Source organism: Haliotis rubra, unplaced genomic scaffold (assembly GCF_003918875.1).
Source record: "Haliotis rubra isolate DU_JTF1 unplaced genomic scaffold, ASM391887v1 Scf318, whole genome shotgun sequence".
In the NCBI taxonomy this organism is placed as follows: domain Eukaryota; kingdom Metazoa; phylum Mollusca; class Gastropoda; order Lepetellida; family Haliotidae; genus Haliotis; species Haliotis rubra.
Genome location: NW_025766989.1, coordinates 915,640 through 936,690, shown reverse-complemented (window position 1 = coordinate 936,690; position 21,051 = coordinate 915,640). Strand labels below are relative to the sequence as shown.

General features: G+C 38.0%; 1 protein-coding gene across 1 annotated transcript; it reads right to left on the bottom strand.

Annotated features, from left to right (window-relative positions):
- Positions 1 to 4,551: 4,551 nt before the first annotated feature.
- LOC124283610 (homeobox protein slou-like) lies at positions 4,552 to 12,922 on the bottom strand. Its single transcript, XM_046719600.1, has 2 exons — positions 12,619 to 12,922; positions 4,552 to 5,080 (listed from the first exon to the last, which is right to left on the bottom strand). Exons 1-2 carry the CDS (start codon positions 12,866 to 12,868, stop codon positions 4,563 to 4,565), a joined length of 768 nt encoding a protein of 255 aa, XP_046575556.1. The 5' UTR covers positions 12,869 to 12,922; the 3' UTR covers positions 4,552 to 4,562.
- Between the last annotated feature and the right edge of the window lie 8,129 nt (positions 12,923 to 21,051).

Below are 21,051 nucleotides of genomic sequence, written 5' to 3'. Positions count from 1 at the left end.
TCAAACAACTTCTGAGAAAGAGTCGCATGACCCTCTTTGAAATCGTATGCCACGATCAAATGTTCCCTTTAGTTTGTGATCAATCCCTGGACCATTTTCGCTTCCGCCCACTCATTTCTGAAATGAGAAATCCCCAGATGAAGCAAGTCTAAACCATCCTCAAGTTCATGAAATTACCATTTCGCCAGGGCTGCTTTTCAGTGTAAATGGCGCTATTTGTCACCATCTAATTTTCATATTCTGAAAGACTAAGCGTTAGTTTATGATGCAGTTATTCCTTCGCTCTAACGCACAAGTGAGTGAGTATGGTTTTAAGCCACTTTTAGCAATATTCCAGCAATATCACGGCGGGGGACACCAGAAATGGACTTCACACATTGTACCCATGTGGGGAATCGAACCCAGATCGTCGGCGTGACGAGCAAACGCTTTAACCACTAGGCTACCCCCCCGCCCCTGTAATGCAGAAGACCAAATGAAGCAGATGTAGACTTCCCCTTGCTTCAGGTTCTTCCGTCTCACTGGGTCTCCTTTTGCATTTAAATAGATGCTCATGCTTTCAGCCACTAGCTTGCCCGGTCAGACTTTTACAGGTCACCGTGATACAATTGGACTTTTATAAACTGTGCTGTTTAACAGCTTCCACTCATTCGAGTCGAAAGAAAACGGAAAAAACTATTAAACATTAATTGACAAAAAACTGTCTCAAAATTTTAAATATTTAGACATTTGCTCATGGCAGATGCTAATATCCCGTCAACTGATGGCCAATAAATGATTAGATATTATTGATCTGCGGCTCCTCTGGCTCTCCTGAGTCAGGCTCGTTCCTTGCAAGCCCTTTTAGGCAAGGTAGATTATTAAGCAGCTTAATGTAGTAATATGTTCCTGGTCATAAACTCACTACAGGTTTATGGGCAAAATAAGAGAGTGATTTCTTTCCCCTCGTTTTTAACAATAACCGAGGAATATTACCGTGGGGGACACGAACAAATTGCTTCACACTTTTCGCTCATATTGGTAATCAACCTTGTCTTCAGCACGAAGCGCTCACGCCAGCCACAAGAGTGAAAAATAAGACGGCCGTGATTTCAAAAAGAAATCAGTTCTGTTCAAGAGTAGCTTTTCCAGCTTTTCTTTATGTGTTTGTTGAGTGTATATTTCACACGTCGTAGGTAGCATATGCATGTGTATTTGGAGCGAGTGTCACAGCTGACTACGTCTCGTCAATGGTGGTTCACAAACACATGCTATATAGTCAAGATCGTACAATCGATTCTGCCTTTAACAGAGCCTTTAATTTGTAGCTCCTAGGTACTGGATTGTAGAATTATTTTCAAATGTAACTGGTGGGCAGTCGCATCTTTCTGAACGAATCAGAAGACTGCGTTCCCCATGGTCCCTAGTATGGTGATCTACCTTCAGTTGTTGGCGATCTATTGCCTGTTTTTATATTATGTTGTCCCCCATAGTTAGAATGTTTTAGACTTAATTACTAGTTTTACATGTATATCTGTGATATTCTAGTTGTTTTACTGTCCTTTGATGACAGGTTTTTACGGTATACATTTATTGATATCAACTGTTCTCGTCACGATATGGTTGCAATATTGCCGATGTGACGTTAAATTTTAACTCACTCACTCACTCAGAAGACTGTGTGATATAATACAAATTCCAGTAAAGACGTTTGAAGTTATGTTAGAACACTATAACCTGGTACATGTCTACATAAAACAATAAAAAGAGTCATTTTCTGATTCGCACGACTCTATGTTATCGTAAGCATGTGGTCATGAACTACTATCAAATAGTGTTGATACCAGTTTTGCGAAAATTACCCATGAAGATCCGGGTTAGAATTGGTCTTCAGCAACCCATGCTTGTCGTAAAAAGCGACAAACGGGATCGGGTGGTCAGGCTTGCTGACTTGGTTGACACATGGCATCGTATCCCAATTGCGTAGATCGATGCTCATGATGTTGATCACTAGATTGTCGGGTCCAGACTCGAATAATTACAGACCGCCGCCATATCGCTATATCGCAATATTGCTTAGTTCGGCGTTAAACATCAAACAAGCAATCGAAACAATAACATGTTTTCGTAATCAATTTTCCTGAAAACTAAATCGTACTATATCTGACACTTTAAACTGCCCAAAAACCAAAATTTGATTTCTTGAGGTAAGGTCTTGTGGACAAAATACAAATTCTAGTAAAGACGTTTGAGGTTATGTTAGAACTCTATTACCTGGTACGTATCTACATAAAAACAATAAAAAGAGTCATTTTCATATTCGTACGACTCCGATTTGTGGACATGTGGGAATTCCCCGTTTACTCATGTATATTAACAAAATTAAACTTAGCTATAGCGCCACGCTAATAAACTAATAATCATGTTTGCGAGAAACCTTCGTAGACATGCTCCACAAAGATGTTTGAATGCTCACGTTATCAACCACAGTGAAGTACACAACCATGTTTGATTGTGGTTGAAAATTATACAAACAAGAAATGGATGATTTTGACAGTTACGTAGCATTACGGGTATCATTTGGGAAGTTACGTTTGCAGCGTTTGGGCGACTGATTACACACTAAAAACACTTTTAACATTTGTACTTTTGTGATCAAATCTAATTTTCCGGTATCGTATTTTTGCCCGGTAGTGTATTTAAAGCCACTGCGATTATGTTTACTACTGTATAATTAATCATAAGCCAGTTTAAAAACTGGACCAAGGTATAACGGAAATAGAATGATTATTTTTCATATATGATGTTGAAATTTCACTCTTACATTTTTATACGTAACGCTTATTTGTAACTTACATGCACTCCCGGTATCTGATTGGGACGATAAAAACGTTCAACAATGTTTCATTATGTACAGTTTGTGAAATTAAATACGGGCTCTTGTGGAATTATCCTGTAGTATTTGTCGAAAGCGGGATGGAGCCAAACTCTCATAATTTTTTTAGTCACATAATACGAGCAGTTTCCACAGAAAAAAGAAGGGGAAAATTCAAAATATTCTTTCTGGTGGTCACATGTATAAGTATTAGCCACAAACTGATGCAGCATATTAGTCAGACTTACCACAGCTGCACCAGATGCAAAAGCTTACCTTATTGTGAATAATCATTAGTGCCACTATTTAATAGCTATTTATAGACACATGCTTATTGTTTAGCCAGAATCGTACAATCGATTTAATCGGTTCTTCATAATTATTGAATTTTTGTCAAGTTTAAAAAATAGCTTTTTATTTAGATGTAAGTTTTCTAAAATGTGAAATACTGGTTTAACATCATTTTATAATTTTGTATCAATAATAGTACTGTTCTTGCGTAGTATATGTTTCGCGAACTATGTTCCATGGTCAAGCCTTTGTTTAAATTTTCGAATGAAGGTCTACACGTAAGGTTAACGTTATTAGTATAAACACATGAACGTAACAGATGCCAGTCCAATCTATATTCCGGATAATTGTAATTTACCAGTTAGTCACGTCAGTTTTAACACCACGTTTCTTTCGATCGATAAGGCAAAAGTTAAATCGAGTTTATCGTTTCAAAGGCCATAGGTTGTCGTTTTACCAGATAGTTGGGTGTGAATCAAAATATGATTTACGACAGTGTAAATACTTCCATCTCATATGTAATGATGCAGAGGATAACACGTCATGGATAATTAATAACTCATTACCACGTCAAAACAAACCAAAAAATAATAAAAAAACAGATTCAAAAACGCCCTAAACGAAAGCCCGTTTCGCTTAATATGTTCATCAGTGTCATTTCTACATATGTAACTGTTTGATGTGATGCAGAGATCCTTGTCGCATAAATGTTTTACAAATTCTCAAAATATTTCTCACAAAGCAAGAGAAGATATATGTTCAGAACGTATTTTAATATCTACAATATATTTCGCATTATAAACACCAGAGAAATAATATAAACACAAAAAGCACCTTTGTTAAATAATATATATATTAGACATGTACAATAACGGGACAGAATATTTGACTGAACGACAAATCGTTGATTTCGTTGTACATCGAATACTTAGATTTCAAATTTGTCTGTACATTCTGAAAATTAAATATGTCGCCCCATATCAGCCAATAGCAATAATGGGCGTATTTACGGTCAACGGAAGACATTTCATTGCAAAGCAAAACATAACACGGCGTAAAGATCAACTATGACGTCACAATGTCCACGAATGACGTAATGCATTTATACATATGTGTGTCACTGGTCATGTGGACCGAATAAATGTTTGACAGTCCCTTCTTGGCGAGACTTGGCGCCGCATGGCTTGTCGCCACGAGACTTGGTGTGATCAGGTTTGCCATTTTCACTTATGAACATTACATATTCAAATGTTTGATATTCAACATCTGAGGTAAGACATATCGGGTGTAACGTTTTACACGATATGAACAATTGTCACTGTTTCACCACGTTTGATAAAGTTCTTATCAGCTGTCACGTGATCATTCCCAATTAGCATCAGTTCAATCAGTTCAATCCAGAAAAGTGATTTCTTTGTCACCAATGGTTCAAAGCCGGATGTGCACCTTGGAATGGAGAATTATGGGATAGGTAAAATCCGGGAACGAGGCTGGCAGCCGAATGAAAAGATTGCAAATGTCCTGGATAAATACTCTGGGCGCCGTAGGCGAGTGGATACGCCTGACCGATTGGAATGGTTGGTGAAGTAGGAACCGTTGGGCTGTTTACGTCTAGACCTGGGTTTTGCTTCTTCCACTTTGTCCGTCTATTCTGAAACCAGATTTTTACTTGAGTCTCTGTCAAAGATAAAGACAGAGCGAGGTTTAGTCTTTCGCACACAGACAGATATCGCGTCGTCTTGAACTTGTTCTCAAGAGCGACTAATTGTTCGTATGTGAAGGCCGTCCTTGCCCTTCGAGGTTTGCCGACCTTTGACCCCCCAAGGCTACCTTGACCGTGGTTGCCGTTTTCATCTATACGTTGACGTTTTTCGGGGCTATCCTCACAGTCGTCGCGATCCATGTCGCTGACGTCACCAGTGATGTCTTCGTCATCTGTGAGAATGGAACAGGAGGTGAAATCAGTTTGCATAAACACATTTGTTTCATAACTTTATCACTTGATAAATCGTTCAGTCTCTGTTGTAAGGTAAATGGTTGTTATTTGAAATTGTATTAATTAATACAAGACCCAATGGACATGAAGATGCAATAGTGTAAAATGAAGAAACTGGTAAAGGCGAGAATTTATGTATATTATTACTCCTTCATCGTCGACTCAAAATATAGAAGTCGACATCCAAAAAATTCTCGCCTTTATGTGCATCAGATCTAAATGTCGTTCAAAGAAGAAACTGATGTTCATCTATTTCAAATAGAAATTGAAATCTTTCAATAAAGCATATTCAGATGAACCTAGTCAATGTTCAGCATCTTCACATGTGTATATAATATATCCAGTGTTGCAAATAGTAGCGCATTTGGCGTCACTTTAACCAGTTGTACTTTCGACTTTGCTTGTGGTCTTCGACATGAACGAATCTGAAGTATTGTGTCGACATTAACATTTAATGCACAGTACCACCTAGGGATAATTATCTTTCAATTCTGTCGCATTTACCGAAAGATAACAATACCAAATAGTATAAAATCATGTCTGGTTGTTTTGACTGCACGGCAATGAATTATTCTCCTTAGGAAAGTTTGTTTAATTGATTATTGTTAATTCGTAACAGAGCCCCTCGTCATTGTAGGGCTGTCGGTTACATGGTGTACCCGATTCTATTTTTAGAAAATATTTCAAATGTTGCAAGGTTAGGGAAATCCCTTTCGAGATTGTAGTTCCGGTTTGAAAGTCGTTTCCGTAATTCAGTCTTTATTCCGCGTCAGCCGAAATCGCGGAAAATATGATAACTAATTTATTTCGTAGTAAAGAGGAACTTTCATATAATAATAATTTCTTTGAATTATTTAGGGAGTGAAAGAAACGTATTTTGGTGGCAATTGTGCAATGTTTTTTCTCCTGCCACTCCACCCCTAAAACCACACCCATCCACTCCCACAACCCCTTAAACCAGAGTCTGCTTAACAGAACAAGGTATTCAGGAACAAACAAACAATTTCAAACATGAGTCATCGTTTAAAACGAGCATGCCCATTTGAGAGACAAACGAAACCCACAGAGCATCCCTAGAAGGACAGAAACAATTACTTCTTCGCAACCAAGTGCATAAAACCAAGACTATTATCAATGCCAAATGCCAATTATTCTTTATCCTTACAATAAAAGCTGAAGAATTATATAAAGAAAACCGATTTACGGGATTACATTTTCGTTAATACGGAAGCTATTTGACGCAAACATAATTTTACTGAAATCACACTGTCATTTTCAGTGAGATCAAATTAAATTGTAATTATGTAGATGGCACACCCGATTAGCCAAACAGATCGTGGGTAAAAAATATGCCAACCTATTGGCAGACATGCTTGCTATTACAGTGTGGATTTTTTGTGCGTTCCAAAAATCGATTTCCTTGACATCAAAGTTATCATTTCTTTGATGAAATTCCCAGACAAAGGGATAAATATGTTGGCGACTTGGTCGGGAACCGTTAAACCAATCGAATCCCCCCTGTCATTGAAAGACCAAGCACATTGTAGAAGGCTGTGCTAGACTAGGCGGAGTATCGATCTCTAAAACATTATCAGATGTCCCGAGATTGCTCAAAACAATTGTGTTCTCGCGCAGTGACATGTATGAAAATACACTTATGTCGCTTGTTGACTAAATGTCAAAATCTTTGTTTTCTGAGCATAACGATATCTCATTAAATGCTTTGCTTGTTTAGAAAAAGAAATTTGATTATATTTTCGTTTCGTGTGTAACTAAATTCGAGAAAATGAAATATCGTATTTTTCAAGTCGGATTATCGTTTATTTGTTACAGCATTTTTAAAGGGATTTCTCTTCACAATTACGTAATTGTTAATGCCGGTTGATCAATTCACCAACAATTTGTGCTTGTTTCCTAACGGTACTGATTGATGTAGTTCGATTAATGTTTATCCGATACGAACATATTATAGAGATTGATTCAATATTAAACCTCGTATTATCAATCCTGTGTGATTCCGCTGTAGATTCACTCATTCAGTTATATTTCTATCGAATTTTATTACAGAATAAAATTTAAATTAACAGTTTTGACACGTGTCCCTGAATGACATATATTCACTATAAAACCTTGTAGTTTAAATGGACAATACATGTCTCCTTCACATTCTCCTTGATTTAATATTAAACTTGGTATTACCCAGACTGTGAGATTCTGCTATTGATCCACTCATTCAGTTGCATCTCAATCATATTTTATTGCAGAACAAAATTTAGACTTAACGGTTTTGACACGTGTCCCCGAATAACATATCCACGATAAAAACTTGCTTTTGTGAAAGGACATTACATTTGCCATCTACATTCTCCCTTCCCAGCTTCTCTATGACATTAAGTTAACGTCACTCAGAGGATAATAATGTCAAACCATTTTATTTTGTTCTCAATCAAATACTGAAACATACAAATTATTTCAAAGACGAGGGATAATATTCCTCATTTTAAATCAGTTCCATTGAAATCAAGCATTTATCGATTAATGTTTGCATCCGAACCAGAATCTAAATAAACTAGGAAAACAAAAAATATATCGCTTAAAAATTGTATCATATTTAAAAGTCATCACTAAAAGTACATTTCCCTGAACAAGGCAATGAAATACGCTTTTAACTATTTGTTTGAAGGCTGCTGGTGCAGCGTTTGTTGATCTACCTGTGACACAACGTGCGAGGGGCTTTGAGGTACATATGTATACATTTACATCATCATGATGGGAGGGGGAGTCAGGGCATCACCGCTCAGGTCATTGACTTGCAGCGTTAGCTAATCACACAGAAGGTATACAACTTACATTGTTGGAATACAATGTTTGATGAACTCATTTCTCGTGTTATATGGCATATTTTTAAAATGCTTGATGCATATTTATATTCATAATTTCTTAATACACATTTATTTACAAATATAATTTATGGATGCATGTTTAGTTATATATATTTTTTCACAAGCTATTCTGTGTTGCGTCTTTTAACCGAATTGTAGTATTATAACGACGGATTTGTGTAGTTTAAGGATAGATTGATACTGTTTTACGTGTTTATTAAAGATATTAAATTTGCAAACCCGTTATCCCAAGCATTTGGACAACGGTTATGATTATTATAAACATTATTATAAACATTATTATAAAATATTAGATACGGAATCATATTGATAAATTTCCAAATATCGATCAAATAACAACGATTTCCTGTAAATCATTTTTCAAATCTTATTTCCTTCTCTTTTTACAGATAACTCCACTCAAACACGAGAAATGCATTAAGTATTTTTACAATTGTCACTGACTTCAATCTATTTCACAATGCGTGCAAGTCTGTTCTATCAATAGAGCATGCATTACTGTGCTAACACCGATTTAACAAAATACATTCTCGCAAAAAAACATTCACTTTGATTACCTTAAGAACATCAAAGAAATTATTGATATTTGATGTGTTCTATATTCGTTTGATTTGTAGATCACATGCGTGATTTTATCAGAATAATCATCTGTTGCCTGTTACTAACAGCTAGGTGAGTGTCGCAAAGGCACCCCACACAACGTACTGAAAAACCCCGTCTATCTGATACACCTGAGGCTAGCTGTAAAACACCGAATATTAACTTAAGTAAAGATTAAAATTATGCATTATGGCTTTCCTCTTTTGATTTCTTTGTGAAAACAGCCTTTTGCCCTTTTCATGTTATTAAAAGCTTTTGCTGAACAATTTGCTTCTATTAGGATAAGGGACAGTTGAATGGCTCTTGAAATGTGTGCCTTTGTGCGAAGCGGGAGCCATCTCAGGTCGTGGTGCTGGAGCTGATTGTGGACGGAAATATACCGCGACATATCATCTGGAGATGTCCCGCTTGCCAAGCTCATTTCTGTAATAGCTCAACAATTACATTAACACTAGCTTCCGATCATGCGTGATAACACGCACAAAGGTAGGCCCGTAAACCATGCTTCTCTCAGGGCTTGTCTTCCATAAAACGTATCTGCTCCCGTTCGGGCCCCGGGCGTAATTTTTGTACGGCAGAGTGTTATTTCGGGGTGGGATAAAGGGCCGGTGGCGGTGACAGCACGGTGTGCAACATACGTTTATGTTGTTGTCGTTGTTGATGTTAATATTGTTATTGTTATTAGCAGAAGTAGTGTTGTTGCTATTGTGGCTGAGGTGAAACATGCGAGGTTATTATCAGTAGTAGTAGTAGTAGTAGTAGTAGTAGTAGTAGTAGTAGTAGTAGTAATAGTAAAGAATACAGCCAACAGACTTCGAGATAGCGAGATATCCTAGCTCATTATCAGCTCAGGGATCATGCCCCCTCTACATGCAGCCCAGACAGCGAATGGGACTTCTCCCAGGAAGCGCTGCCAAGTCGAACCCACCAAGAACTTTACGGAGAATGTGTGGACCCCCCAAACACTGCAGCCTTCTCCATTACCCAGAGTTTCAGAGGGACAGCGTTGTTGTTCTCGCTGATGTTGTTATTGTTGTTGTCAACTTTTATTCTTACAACCACTGATATCAATATTGTTATCATCATGAAACGTCTATAATTTCCTATTTCTTAATTACATCTGATATCACATATAATCTGTAAAACCAAAGCTGCACTTACAAAATAACTCTAAAGGAATTATAGAAAGAATAACTGCACTGAACGTAAATAATGAAGTTTTTAATAAAATCCCCATTAAACTACATTTGTCTTGGTAAAGCCGAGGCATAATTGAGTCTTAAGGGTCTAAGATCAATATGAATTTCATCTGCAGATCATGAAACAATATCTTGATATTGCTTCAGATTTGTTTACGTTGCATCAGTACGTTGGTTATTAGGTTGCAATACCCGAGCAACGCTTGGTCGTGTCTTTAGCCTGTTCAACCATACGGATTGTACAAGACAGTTGAGATTCTCAAGTGGATGCCAATTTTCACATTCCTGAGAATATCAGTGCCAAAGCGCCCGATCATTTCGACCTTAAAGAACAAACTTGATTCAATTATACATTTTACTACATTTGTTTACGGTCGGAAAATCGTTTTCTCACTTGTACATACAGAAAAAAAGGTATACAATTCAAAATTCATTAAAGGTTGTTAAATATGTGTATGCTTCTTAACCCTGATTCTGAAATCAGCATATGTCTGAGTCATATTAATAATCATATTAATAAATTGAATCATCTAAATTTCATTAATTTTTTACTTGTTTGTTTTTTGTTTTCCTACACGAACAGCGAGGGACCTCGACACACACGGGTCGCCAGTCATCTAATTGGCAAAAAAGGCGAGCAAAATGTCAAGTGATATCACCCCCGCTATTGTTTGCGTATCAACATTCTCACAATTCCCTCAATTATTTAATTTGCTACTCGCGTAGGAAACAAATCAAGTTAGTCTGATGATTAAACTGCATCTAGAAAATCACAAGTTCAAAGACCACAAGGAACGAAGGCCTTTAGCCTCTTTGAGAAATTAACACTTAAATTACATGAAACGAACACTCCCCTTGTCGCCGTGGAAGAGGCCGATGCGCTTTCTGGGCATTTCCCTATTGTAATGGTTTTAGTAAACGCATAACACCAATTGGGAGGCAATCGCGTAAAAGTCCATGACGGCAAGCTGCACTTAACCACTTAATAAGCTTTTACGTTTGGGTTTAATGGGTGCATCTACATTGTCAACGTCTCTGAACTATGTAGATTTGGAGGTTGTTTCTGCACGATGTCAACGACGGATTTTAATGCCATATCGTCATTAAATGCAGTACACAACATTTTTAGACTCATAATTGTAAAACGAGCACGATAAATACACTTATACATCACCACTTTTAAACGTGTCTCTCCATAATTGTTTGGGAATATTTTATAGTGAGCATTACTCATGTGTATATGTTTGGTTATCCAATAATGAATCATAACTATAATATTTTCAGGTTTTATATGAGTTTTCGCTCGTAATTGTTTGTGAATATTTTAATAGTGAGCATTACCGTGGTGTATATGTTTGGACATCCATTAAAGAATCATAATAAACAGGCTCTTAGGTATTATGTGCGACATTTATGAGAATTTACGCTCTCATTTCATACATTTTAAAAACGTTTCACTTTGAATGTGTAAAGGGTTCTTAAATGTATTTTATGTAAGTGAAAGTTAATTTTTTATGACACGTCAACCACCTTACAAAATATGATCATGGAAAATATTCATTGGCACTGATCAAACCTCCATGGCTTCAATTAAACAAATCGTATATTCAACAAAAGGTCTTCAATGGATTCAACGGGAATTGATCAACTCAGGATTGCGATTGAAAATATGCGTTTATTCAAGAGAGGATAAAAGTAATTGTAAAAATACTGTTTTCACTGGCCAAGAATGTATTATTTCATCAAAGAAAAATGAGAAGTGTGAATGAATGACAATGAAACGTCTTTTCAAATATACATGTATTTCATAAAACCCTTATATTAACACGTCCACGTAACAATGCACAAACTGCATTTTATTTTCGAAATAATAAAATATTAAAACACAGTATGTAATGAGTGACTTTACCAATCCCCACGTTGTTTAAAGGAACGTAATGAAGACATTGCAAACAAACATATTTTACAGAGCCATATGAATAATTTTTTAAAATAAATAAATAGAAACTAAGGAAACGAATATATAATATCATTAAAACTATTCATTGTTAGATAGAGATTATATGAACTCAATTTTAAGCTGAGGAAATAGGAAGATGTAATTTATAAATCTACCAATTGTACAGCAAGCTATGTTAACATTTAAGCTCAATTGTAAAGATTTGATCAAAACAGAAAAATAAACACCTGCACTTGAGTATTCTGTTTAACGTGATACATACCATGTATAAACAAATTAACGTATTTCCCGTGAGATACTGGAAATAAAATGGCGTCGGGTTTTGTTATCAGCCAGATGATGTAATAATGCTTCAACGCTAGATGTCTAATTTTTAACACTTGAAATAATAATTATTTTCAAATCTGAATGGCTCATCGTTGAATCACAATTTGATTTAACACGATATCTAACACACAAATCAATAAATGTGCATCGGGAAAAGGGCCAAATACGAATTTAAGTATTTTAAATTTTATCCCCCAAAAGGATAACGAACTCAGCTCAAATTGACAGTGTTATTTCATTTCTAAATTTTATTCCGTTTATAAATCGTCATTAATTTGACCAAACGATCATAAAAAGTGACTCAAAAAGATTAAATGCAAAACAAGATTAATTTAAAAACTATATTCAAATTCGAGTATTTTTATTTGAATTGAAATTTGGATGAACCAAGCTGTACACTGGACCTGTCGAGATGCAGAGCAGACTCATGTAAAAACAATGAAAACAGACAGAGCATTTGTTTATTATTGGCATCTTTGTTTACCTACCTGTCAAAGGCGTGTTGCCCTCTCCGTCAACACTGCTTGAAGTTGAAACGTCAGACTTTCCACGGAACTTGTTGGGATCTAGGATGTCAGCCACGGAGAAGGGGGTCACTTGTTTGGGCGTGTCATCGTTCTGTTCCCTGTTGGGGGATACCCTCCCTCTCCTGTCCTCAAAACTTAGGCACAGTTCCGCATCTTCCTCGCTATCACACGTTGAAAAACTATCGCTCAAAGATTCCGACATCTGTTCCATTGACCGATGCAGAAAATGTCGTTCCGTACGATGAGATAAATGTCTATGTGATATTTCTCCAGTTTCGTCCCCGCTGAGATTGTCGTCTGCTTCTCGCGCGCTTGTCACGCGCCCGGATCCTTCCATGTGTAACCGGCCAGTTACTCTCAAACACTCCTTCTTGCTCCCTTTTAGGTAGCTGTTTAAATCCCGACAATATCAACATCAAAAAACGGCCAATGTTGACTGTCCGGAGCTCGGACCGATAGCCATTCCCGTTTCTTTTCACTCGGGAGGGAATTATTGAAATTAGCCAAATATGGATGCAATGCGGTCGCTCTAATTGGTTCTCGTATTAAATTGATTGGACGAGCGGGCGGAGTCAAACCACGGACTGGAGGACAATAAATTCCCCATTTGGCGGAGAAAGGGGCTTGTGGGGTTCAAGTTTGCCAAAACCCATTTTCTTTAATGGGATTGTAAGTGAGTTTATTCTATCACCGTCTCACCAACGCAAAAATACCCTAGAACTGAATCATCACAGCGACAGGCTAACGCCTTCCTGAATGGGCAGAACAATACGGGCTTCGGTGGCGATCAAAGGGAGGCAACTGCATGACGCATGAGACCGGACTCGTTGAGTTACTATTGGTTGGGAGGTGTGAAAAATTTGAGTGACAGGTTACCACTAGCAGTGGGCAAGTTTACTTTTCCTCGTAATTAGTGTCCAGAAATCCTGTTAATCCTTTCGGATAAAGATCTGTCAATCAGCTACGAATAGCCTGCGGTCACGCTTAATGCGTGAAATCAAAATATCAATCTCATAATATGTTTGGTAGTTCTTGAAGGTATTCAACAACAAAAACAATTACTCTGCTTATTGGAAACATTTGGGCAAATCGGATCACTTACTGCTCGGGTATTGAAAGGGTATTAGTACTAAGTGGCGGGGTACATGGGAAAGGTGGAAAGGTGTTCATATAATTGTCCTTTGCACAGGTAATTTGTTGTCTTTGTGTATCATGTGTTTTCACACAGATATGTTTGTGTGGGAATGAAAAGTGAGGACATCGTCCACGTCGCGACATCTGCTAATAAACAGAGAATTTACTCCAAATAAACAACCATGTTGATATCTTAATCGTATCTTCAAATCACTGAATGATATACTCATGCCAATAATGGTTGTCACCCCCTTCAATGTTTTTATTTGGAGGGGAGAGGGGGGGTGGGGTTGGGTGGGGAGGGGTGACAACCATTATTGGCATGAGTATATTTGGAAGTGATACTTCTTATGATTCATACACTCATAAACAAAAGTGTATTACATCGTAAAATAGCGGCATGATTTAACAAAATATAATTTAAGATATATAAAGGGGGAAATTTGCAAATGTCAACATCTGTAATTTGGGGAGCACGATGTTTCGGAATATATACTCATGCCAATAATGGTTGTCACCCCCTCCCCACCCCAACCCATCCATGACCACACCCTCTCCAATTAAAAAATTGAAGAGGGTGACAACCATTATTGGCATGAGTATATATATACTTACTCCTTCATCAGCTGACATCCATGAATTCCATCTTTCAATGTCTTTGTATAAATTATGTTTTGTTAAATAATGGCACTATTTTACGACGTCATACACATTTGTCTATGTCTTGTTTTTCTATTGGTTTGTTATGCATATATATTAACATCTTAATTATTAACATTTTAATCGTGTTTGTGGTATATAAGGCATTAGTCTTACGAAGCCATATGTTTTTCATTCATAAGTGACAAGTGACAAATTTATTAGTATTTGGGGCCACGTGACCCATATTACTAATACATAATAACTGCACACAGTGCACATACCGGTATAATCATTCATTCATAACTATTTCATTCATAAATAGCTTTTGAATCTTTTATTGCTTAATTGTGATTTTTTAATTCGTAGTGCTAAAGTCGTTACATATTTATGCATATCTTGTTTTATTTTGTGTTGAACATTATTTGTGTCTGTATTTATATGTCACACGTAGAACACATCTGTCTTTGTACCAATTTTAAGTGTATATTTCTGCGTTGATATTAGTTTGCTTACATAATACTTTCAAGTAACAAGTTGTAAGTGTTGTTATTTCAAAATTCGCAATCCCATTTTTCACTTACATTTTAAGTTGACTACGATACAATTTTAGTCAGGCCATCAGTTTTAGCAATATTCCAGCAATATCACAGCAGGGGACACCAGAAATGGGCTTTACACATTTTACTCATGTGGGGAATCGAACCCGGGTCTTCTGTGGGACGATCAAACGCCTAATTCAAAATCGATATGGTGCTATGAACCCTTTCCAATTATGTTTTGAAAAAAATGATCCGAACCCTTTTGAAAAAAGGATACCAAAATGTAAGTTTGTAAACATCAACCCATCCTAAATATGTTACAAAATAAAGAATAATACTCAGTTTGTAACAAAGGAACATCAATGTACAAAACAGCTTTGTCCGTGAGAATCGGAAAGACCTATAACGCCATTCAATTTTCACGTGTTTGGGTTCATTTTGTACCCACGGGGCACACTTGCCCTGAAAGGCAGGGCAAATCTGTCGAATGAATGTTGTTTAAAGAGAAAAATTCAAAGAGAATTCGTGAAACATCTTTGCGATACTTTGTATACTTTACAGCCTACTGGGAAACGCCAGTAAGTCCCCCCTGTGCAAGTCTCGCGAGACTGTACACTCATTAAAGATATCGCGACAGCCCGTCTTTTTGTTGCAATATTTACACCCATCGTGGGCCATTATCTACCTGTATCTATCTCTAGGGCTTTGATCTGAGTAGTAAGCACACAAAAGGCGACAGACTTCGTTGACAAAGCCGTTCTTTAGACATCAACGAGATGTTAACGTGACGTTAACGCGAATTTGTAGTGTTACCCGCGAGTTGAGGTCGGGACGTAGTTACCTTCTCTTTACGTACTCGCACGACACGGCTTTCGGTGTAATCCCCGCGAGCGAAACCTATCTAAAGGCGCATTACAACCCATAACTCGCCTTTCATTGCAGCAAATGAATGAAAACACGGTGTTGATCTACTCCCGCGTTGAGCTTTTGACTCAGATCGGTGAATCAATTGGTGAAGGCCATCAGGAAAATAGGTGTCTTTGTTACGGTAATGAAAAATAAATGAGCGGGCTGAGATTCGCAATACAAAACAGTTTAGAAACATACTGACGACACGACACAATCGCTGCCAAGTCTCAGTTCCCTTCCACGGGTCAGTGGGAGGGTACGGGGGGTTCGCGGCAGGGGAGGGGGTATTTTAACGCTTGCCCAAGATCAAATCCAGAGTTATAGGCACTCAGTGAAGCTGTCAAGAGCATGCTAATTGGGTAGAATCAGCGCCCAGAGAAAGGCTTGGATTGCAGGCTAAACACGAGGCGAACGAAGCAGCATAAGCCCTTAAGTCCCCGTATTAAGACGCTAAATCTATTGTTCCACACACGGTCCCTTTAATACAAAATTGTATTCCCGTGAGACAGAGGAGTCTTTTACTATGGCCTTTTTTCAGCGTAACTCACTCGAAATTACGTTAGTGCTACTTCTGTTATGGATTTTAAAAAAATCAATTGTTATATAATCAATCGTTTTAGAAATACATTTTTAAAAATATTTTTCAAACAATTTGTATTATTTACACATGTTATTTACCCCGAAATACGATATACCGGAACATGATGCTCTTATGAAATAACTTTTATAAAATGATGAATGAAATCTGTAAGAGACTTATTTTTTTCATTTTATTTTTTATCCAAGCCAATTGTGTTGACCATATAACTTACCAGTATGTTCTCTAATTATACTTTCATTGTTTGTTTGTTTTCTCAAGCTTTGTGAAAAAGTGAGAATTTGCACAAAGTGTGTGTTGCGGAAGACTTGGAAATCATTGTTTGGCTTGATATCTGCCAGTACCGATATGGCAAATATAAGAATTATAGGTCTTTTGAACAGATTTTTACATATTATATTAAAATAAACCTTAAACATTTTAATAGTTATGATGTCAGGATCATCATATCAGCAGGATCTGCTGTTTTCTAGCTTAATAATAATCATCACAGCCATCAACAGAATAACAACAATAATACGTGGCAGGTGAAGTAATTAACGGCGAAACCTCGATAACAATAAGACAAAACCAATACTTGTTATTATTAAATCCGACTCGTTCAAGCATTCAACGATTGATGAATTCTATTTGAATTTGAAAATAATTGTTGGACGCTTTGAGAAATATTATGGCAGTTGGAGGCTGTTTCTCGCCAGATTGTTTAATGCAGGCATTACATGCCCTTTGACGACCGGTCGGACAGAAGTAGCCGCGTAATGGCACGTGAATCACTCCCACAATGCAGTTCCATTACACGACAGTGTCTTAATACAATGTCCAAATCAGTGGTTCCTGCGGGCGATGACCCTCGGTCATCATCGACAAGTGACCAGATCTTTATTGCAATCAAACGACGCCGGCTCAATCGCATTCATCTCCACAGCAGTGATAACATGCCGTGATTTACAAATATTTTATGTCCCCGAACCCCCTCTCTGCGTGTGTAATTGGTGGAACGTTAAAACGATCACGGGTTTATCAGATATTTGTGGATGACCGAAATACTTTCGCCTTCCTGGTGTAATGTGTTGTGAAAAAAATCGGTATTATGGGGTATGAGGATGTTTTGTTTTCTGGGATTGTTGATTTAAACGATGGGATTTTATCGGATGTTTTGTGGTAGTGACAGTAGCAGCAGTAGTGTCAGTAGTGGTAGTAGCAGCAGTAGCAGTAGCAGCAGTAGTAGTAGCAGTAGCAGCAGCAGTAGTAGTAGCAGCAGCAGTAGTAGTAGCAGTAAAAGTAGTAGTAGTAGCAACAGTAGCAACAGCAATAGTAGTAGCAGGAGTAGTAGTAGTAGTAGTAGTAGTAGTAGTAGTAGTAGTAGTAGTAGCAGCAGTAGCAGTAGTAGTAGTAGCAGTAAAAGTAGTAGTAGTAGTAGTTTGTTAGCAGCAGTAGTAAGATTATGTTTGATTGTTGCAACGTCTCAGAGAAGTGTAATAAAAACTGTGTATTTAGTCGTTAGGGAAACTGAAATTGTATTCTTGTTTAATGAATTTGTGAAAATAATCACGTTTTTTTCATGTTCGTTGTTGTTTCTGGAATGATTGCGTGAAGTGATAATTTCATGCATGCACTCGCCCATTACTAAAAGGAGTAGCTGACGTGATATCATGAGCAGAAATAGCAGTAGTAGAATCAGCAGTAGTAGCAGCAACAGTAATAGGAACATCAGCAGCAATAGTAGTAACAGTACCAGCTTTTGTGGTAGCAGTAGTAGTAGAAGTAATAGTAGTAGTAGTAGTAGTAGTAGTAGTAGTAGTAGTAGTAGTAGTAGTAGAGCAGTAGTAGTAGTAGTAGTAGTAGTAGTAGTAGAGTAGTAGTAGTAGTAGTAGTAGTAGTAGTAGTAGTAGTAGTGGTAGTAGTAGTAGTAGTAGTAGGGTAGTAGTAGTAGTAGTGGTTGTAGTGTAGTAGGTAGTAGTAGCAGAAGTAGTAGTAGTAGTAGTAGTCGTAGTAGTAGTTAGTAGTGGTAGTAGTAGTAGTAGTAGTAGTGTAGTGGTAGTAGTGGTAGTAGGGGCAGCAGTTCCAGAACTCGTTAGTTTATCTATGGGGTTCTAGAACAGCGAACATTGTGTTGCCATAGCAACGGTGAGTAAATGCATGTTGTTTATAACCGTCACGGCCAGCAATGTTCCAGCTATATCACGATAGTATTAAACTAATCCAGTAGTAGAAGTAGTAGCAGAAGTAGTAGTAGAAGTAGTAGTAGTAGTATAATTAGTAGTAGTAGAAGTAGTAGCAGAAGTAGTAGTAGTAGTAGAAGAAGTAGTAGCAGAAGTTGAGTTGAAATTGGGTTTTACGTCGTACTTGAGAATATTTCGCTCATATGACGATGTGCATGCGAGTGTATGTGTATGTGCGGCTGCTTGTACTAGCCCAAACTTCAGCTGGTTTTATAGTGCTAGCCCACTGAGATACCATGCCGCAGTGAAGCATGAATACCCCACTCAGACACATTATACTGACTCCGAGCCGACCAGTCCTTGTTGTACCCATTAAAGCCGAGCGCCAGGCAGGGACCAACAAGTACCATATTTTAACGTCTTTTGGTATGACGCGGTCGGGGATCGAACCCACGACCTTCCGCTCTCCGGGCGGACGCTCTAACCACTACACCACGGAGGCGGTCAGTAGCAGAAGTAGCAGTAGTAGTAGTAGTAGTAGTAGTAGAAGTAGTAGCAGAAGTAGTAGTAGTAGTAGAAGTAGTAGTAGAAGTAGTAGTAGTAGGGGCAGCAGCAGCAGTTTTGACACTAGTTATAATGAACTCGTTAGTTTATCTATGGGGTTCTAGAACAGCGAACATTGTGTTGCCATAGCAACGGTGAGTAAATGCATGTTGTTTATAACCGTCACGACCAGCAATGTTCCAGCCATGATAGTGCAGTAGTAGCAGCAGGTAGTAGTAGTAGTAGTGGTAGTAGTAGTAGTAGTAGTAGTGCAGAATTAGTAGTAGCAGTAGTGGTAGAAGTAGTAGCAGAAGTAGTAGTAGAAGTAGTAGCAGAAGTAGTAGTAGTAGCAGAAGTAGTAGCAGAAGTAGTAGTAGTAGTAGTAGTAGTAGTAGTAGTAGTAGTAGTAGTAGAAGTAGTAGTAGTAGTAGTAGTAGTAGTAGGGGCAGCAGCAGCAGTTTTGACACTAGTTATAATGAACTCGTCAGTTTATCTATGGGGTTCTAGAACAGCGAACATTGTGTTGCCATAGCAACGGTGAGTAAATGCATGTTGTTTATAACCGTCACGACCAGCAATGTTCCAGCTATATCACGATAGTATTAAACTAATCCAGGCTTGGCCAGGAAGACCAGTAACTGGAAACACAGGCAACCACCGACGCCTATAGGGCATCGTGACATGTTACAGAACATTACGGACCAAACCAATTTAGTCGCATCCTGGGACAAGCGACAGGATGCGGGGCACCCATTCTTAATCGAGTTGACACGTGGTTGGAGCAACTGTGAAATCATTTGTCATACATACGTAGGGTTGGGTAACTGATTCTAGTGAATATGCTGTAGTAGCAGTAGCCTTAGCATTTGTGGACTAAGTGGTATTAGTAGCCCGTAGAAGTAGTGATATTAGTAGTCGTAGTTGTAGCGGTACCAGTAGTCATATCAGAAGTGGAGTACTCTCGTAGTAGCAGCCGTCAGTGTAGTAGTGGCAGCAGTACTACTGGTAGTGGTTGTTGTTGTAGTATTCGTAATAGTAGTAGGAGCAGAAGTAGAAGCAGCAGCAGCGGTAGTAGTCGTAGCAGCAGTAGGAGTAGCAGTAGCAACATTAACAAGGTAGTAGTCGTTGTGGTAGTGGTAGTAGAAGTATTAGTAGCAGCATTAGTGGTAGTAGTACTAATGGTTATAGTGGTGATAGTAGCAGCAGTAGTAGTAGTAGCAGTAGTAGTAGTAGCAGTAGTAGTAGCAGCAGTAGTAGTAGCAGCGACAACAGCAGTAGTAGTATTAGTAGAAGTAGTAGCAGTAGTAGTAGCAGCAGTAGTAGTAGTAGTAGCAGCAGCAGCAGTAGTAGTAGTAATGTAAGCAGCAGTAGTAGTAGTAGGTAGTAGTATTTGTGGTGGTGGTAGTGGTGGTGGCGGTGGTAGTAGTAGTAGTAGTAGTGGTAGTAGTAGTGGTATTGGTGGTGGTGGTAGTGGTAGTAGTAGTAGTGGTGAGTGGTAGTAGTGGTAGTAGTAGTAGTATTAGTGGTAGTAGTAGTAGTGGTAGTAGTAGTAGTGGTAGTAGTAGTAGTGGTAGTAGTAGTGGTAGTAGTAGTAGTAGTGGTGGTGGTGGTGGTAGTGGTGGTAGTAGTAGTGATAGCGGTAGTAGTAGCAGTAGTAGTGGTAGTAGTAGTAGTACTAGTAGTAGTAGTATGTTTTTCACTACATTAACGCAGCTCCTTCATTTCACACAATCCAAGTTTAAACAATGAGTAGCAAGCACATGGACACGACAACGTTGCGTAACTTACGCCAGTTTCTACGCAGCATAAACACTGTGGCATCCCAAGCAGGTCGATTCAACGGAAATATCTTGCGTGGTAGCAGCCA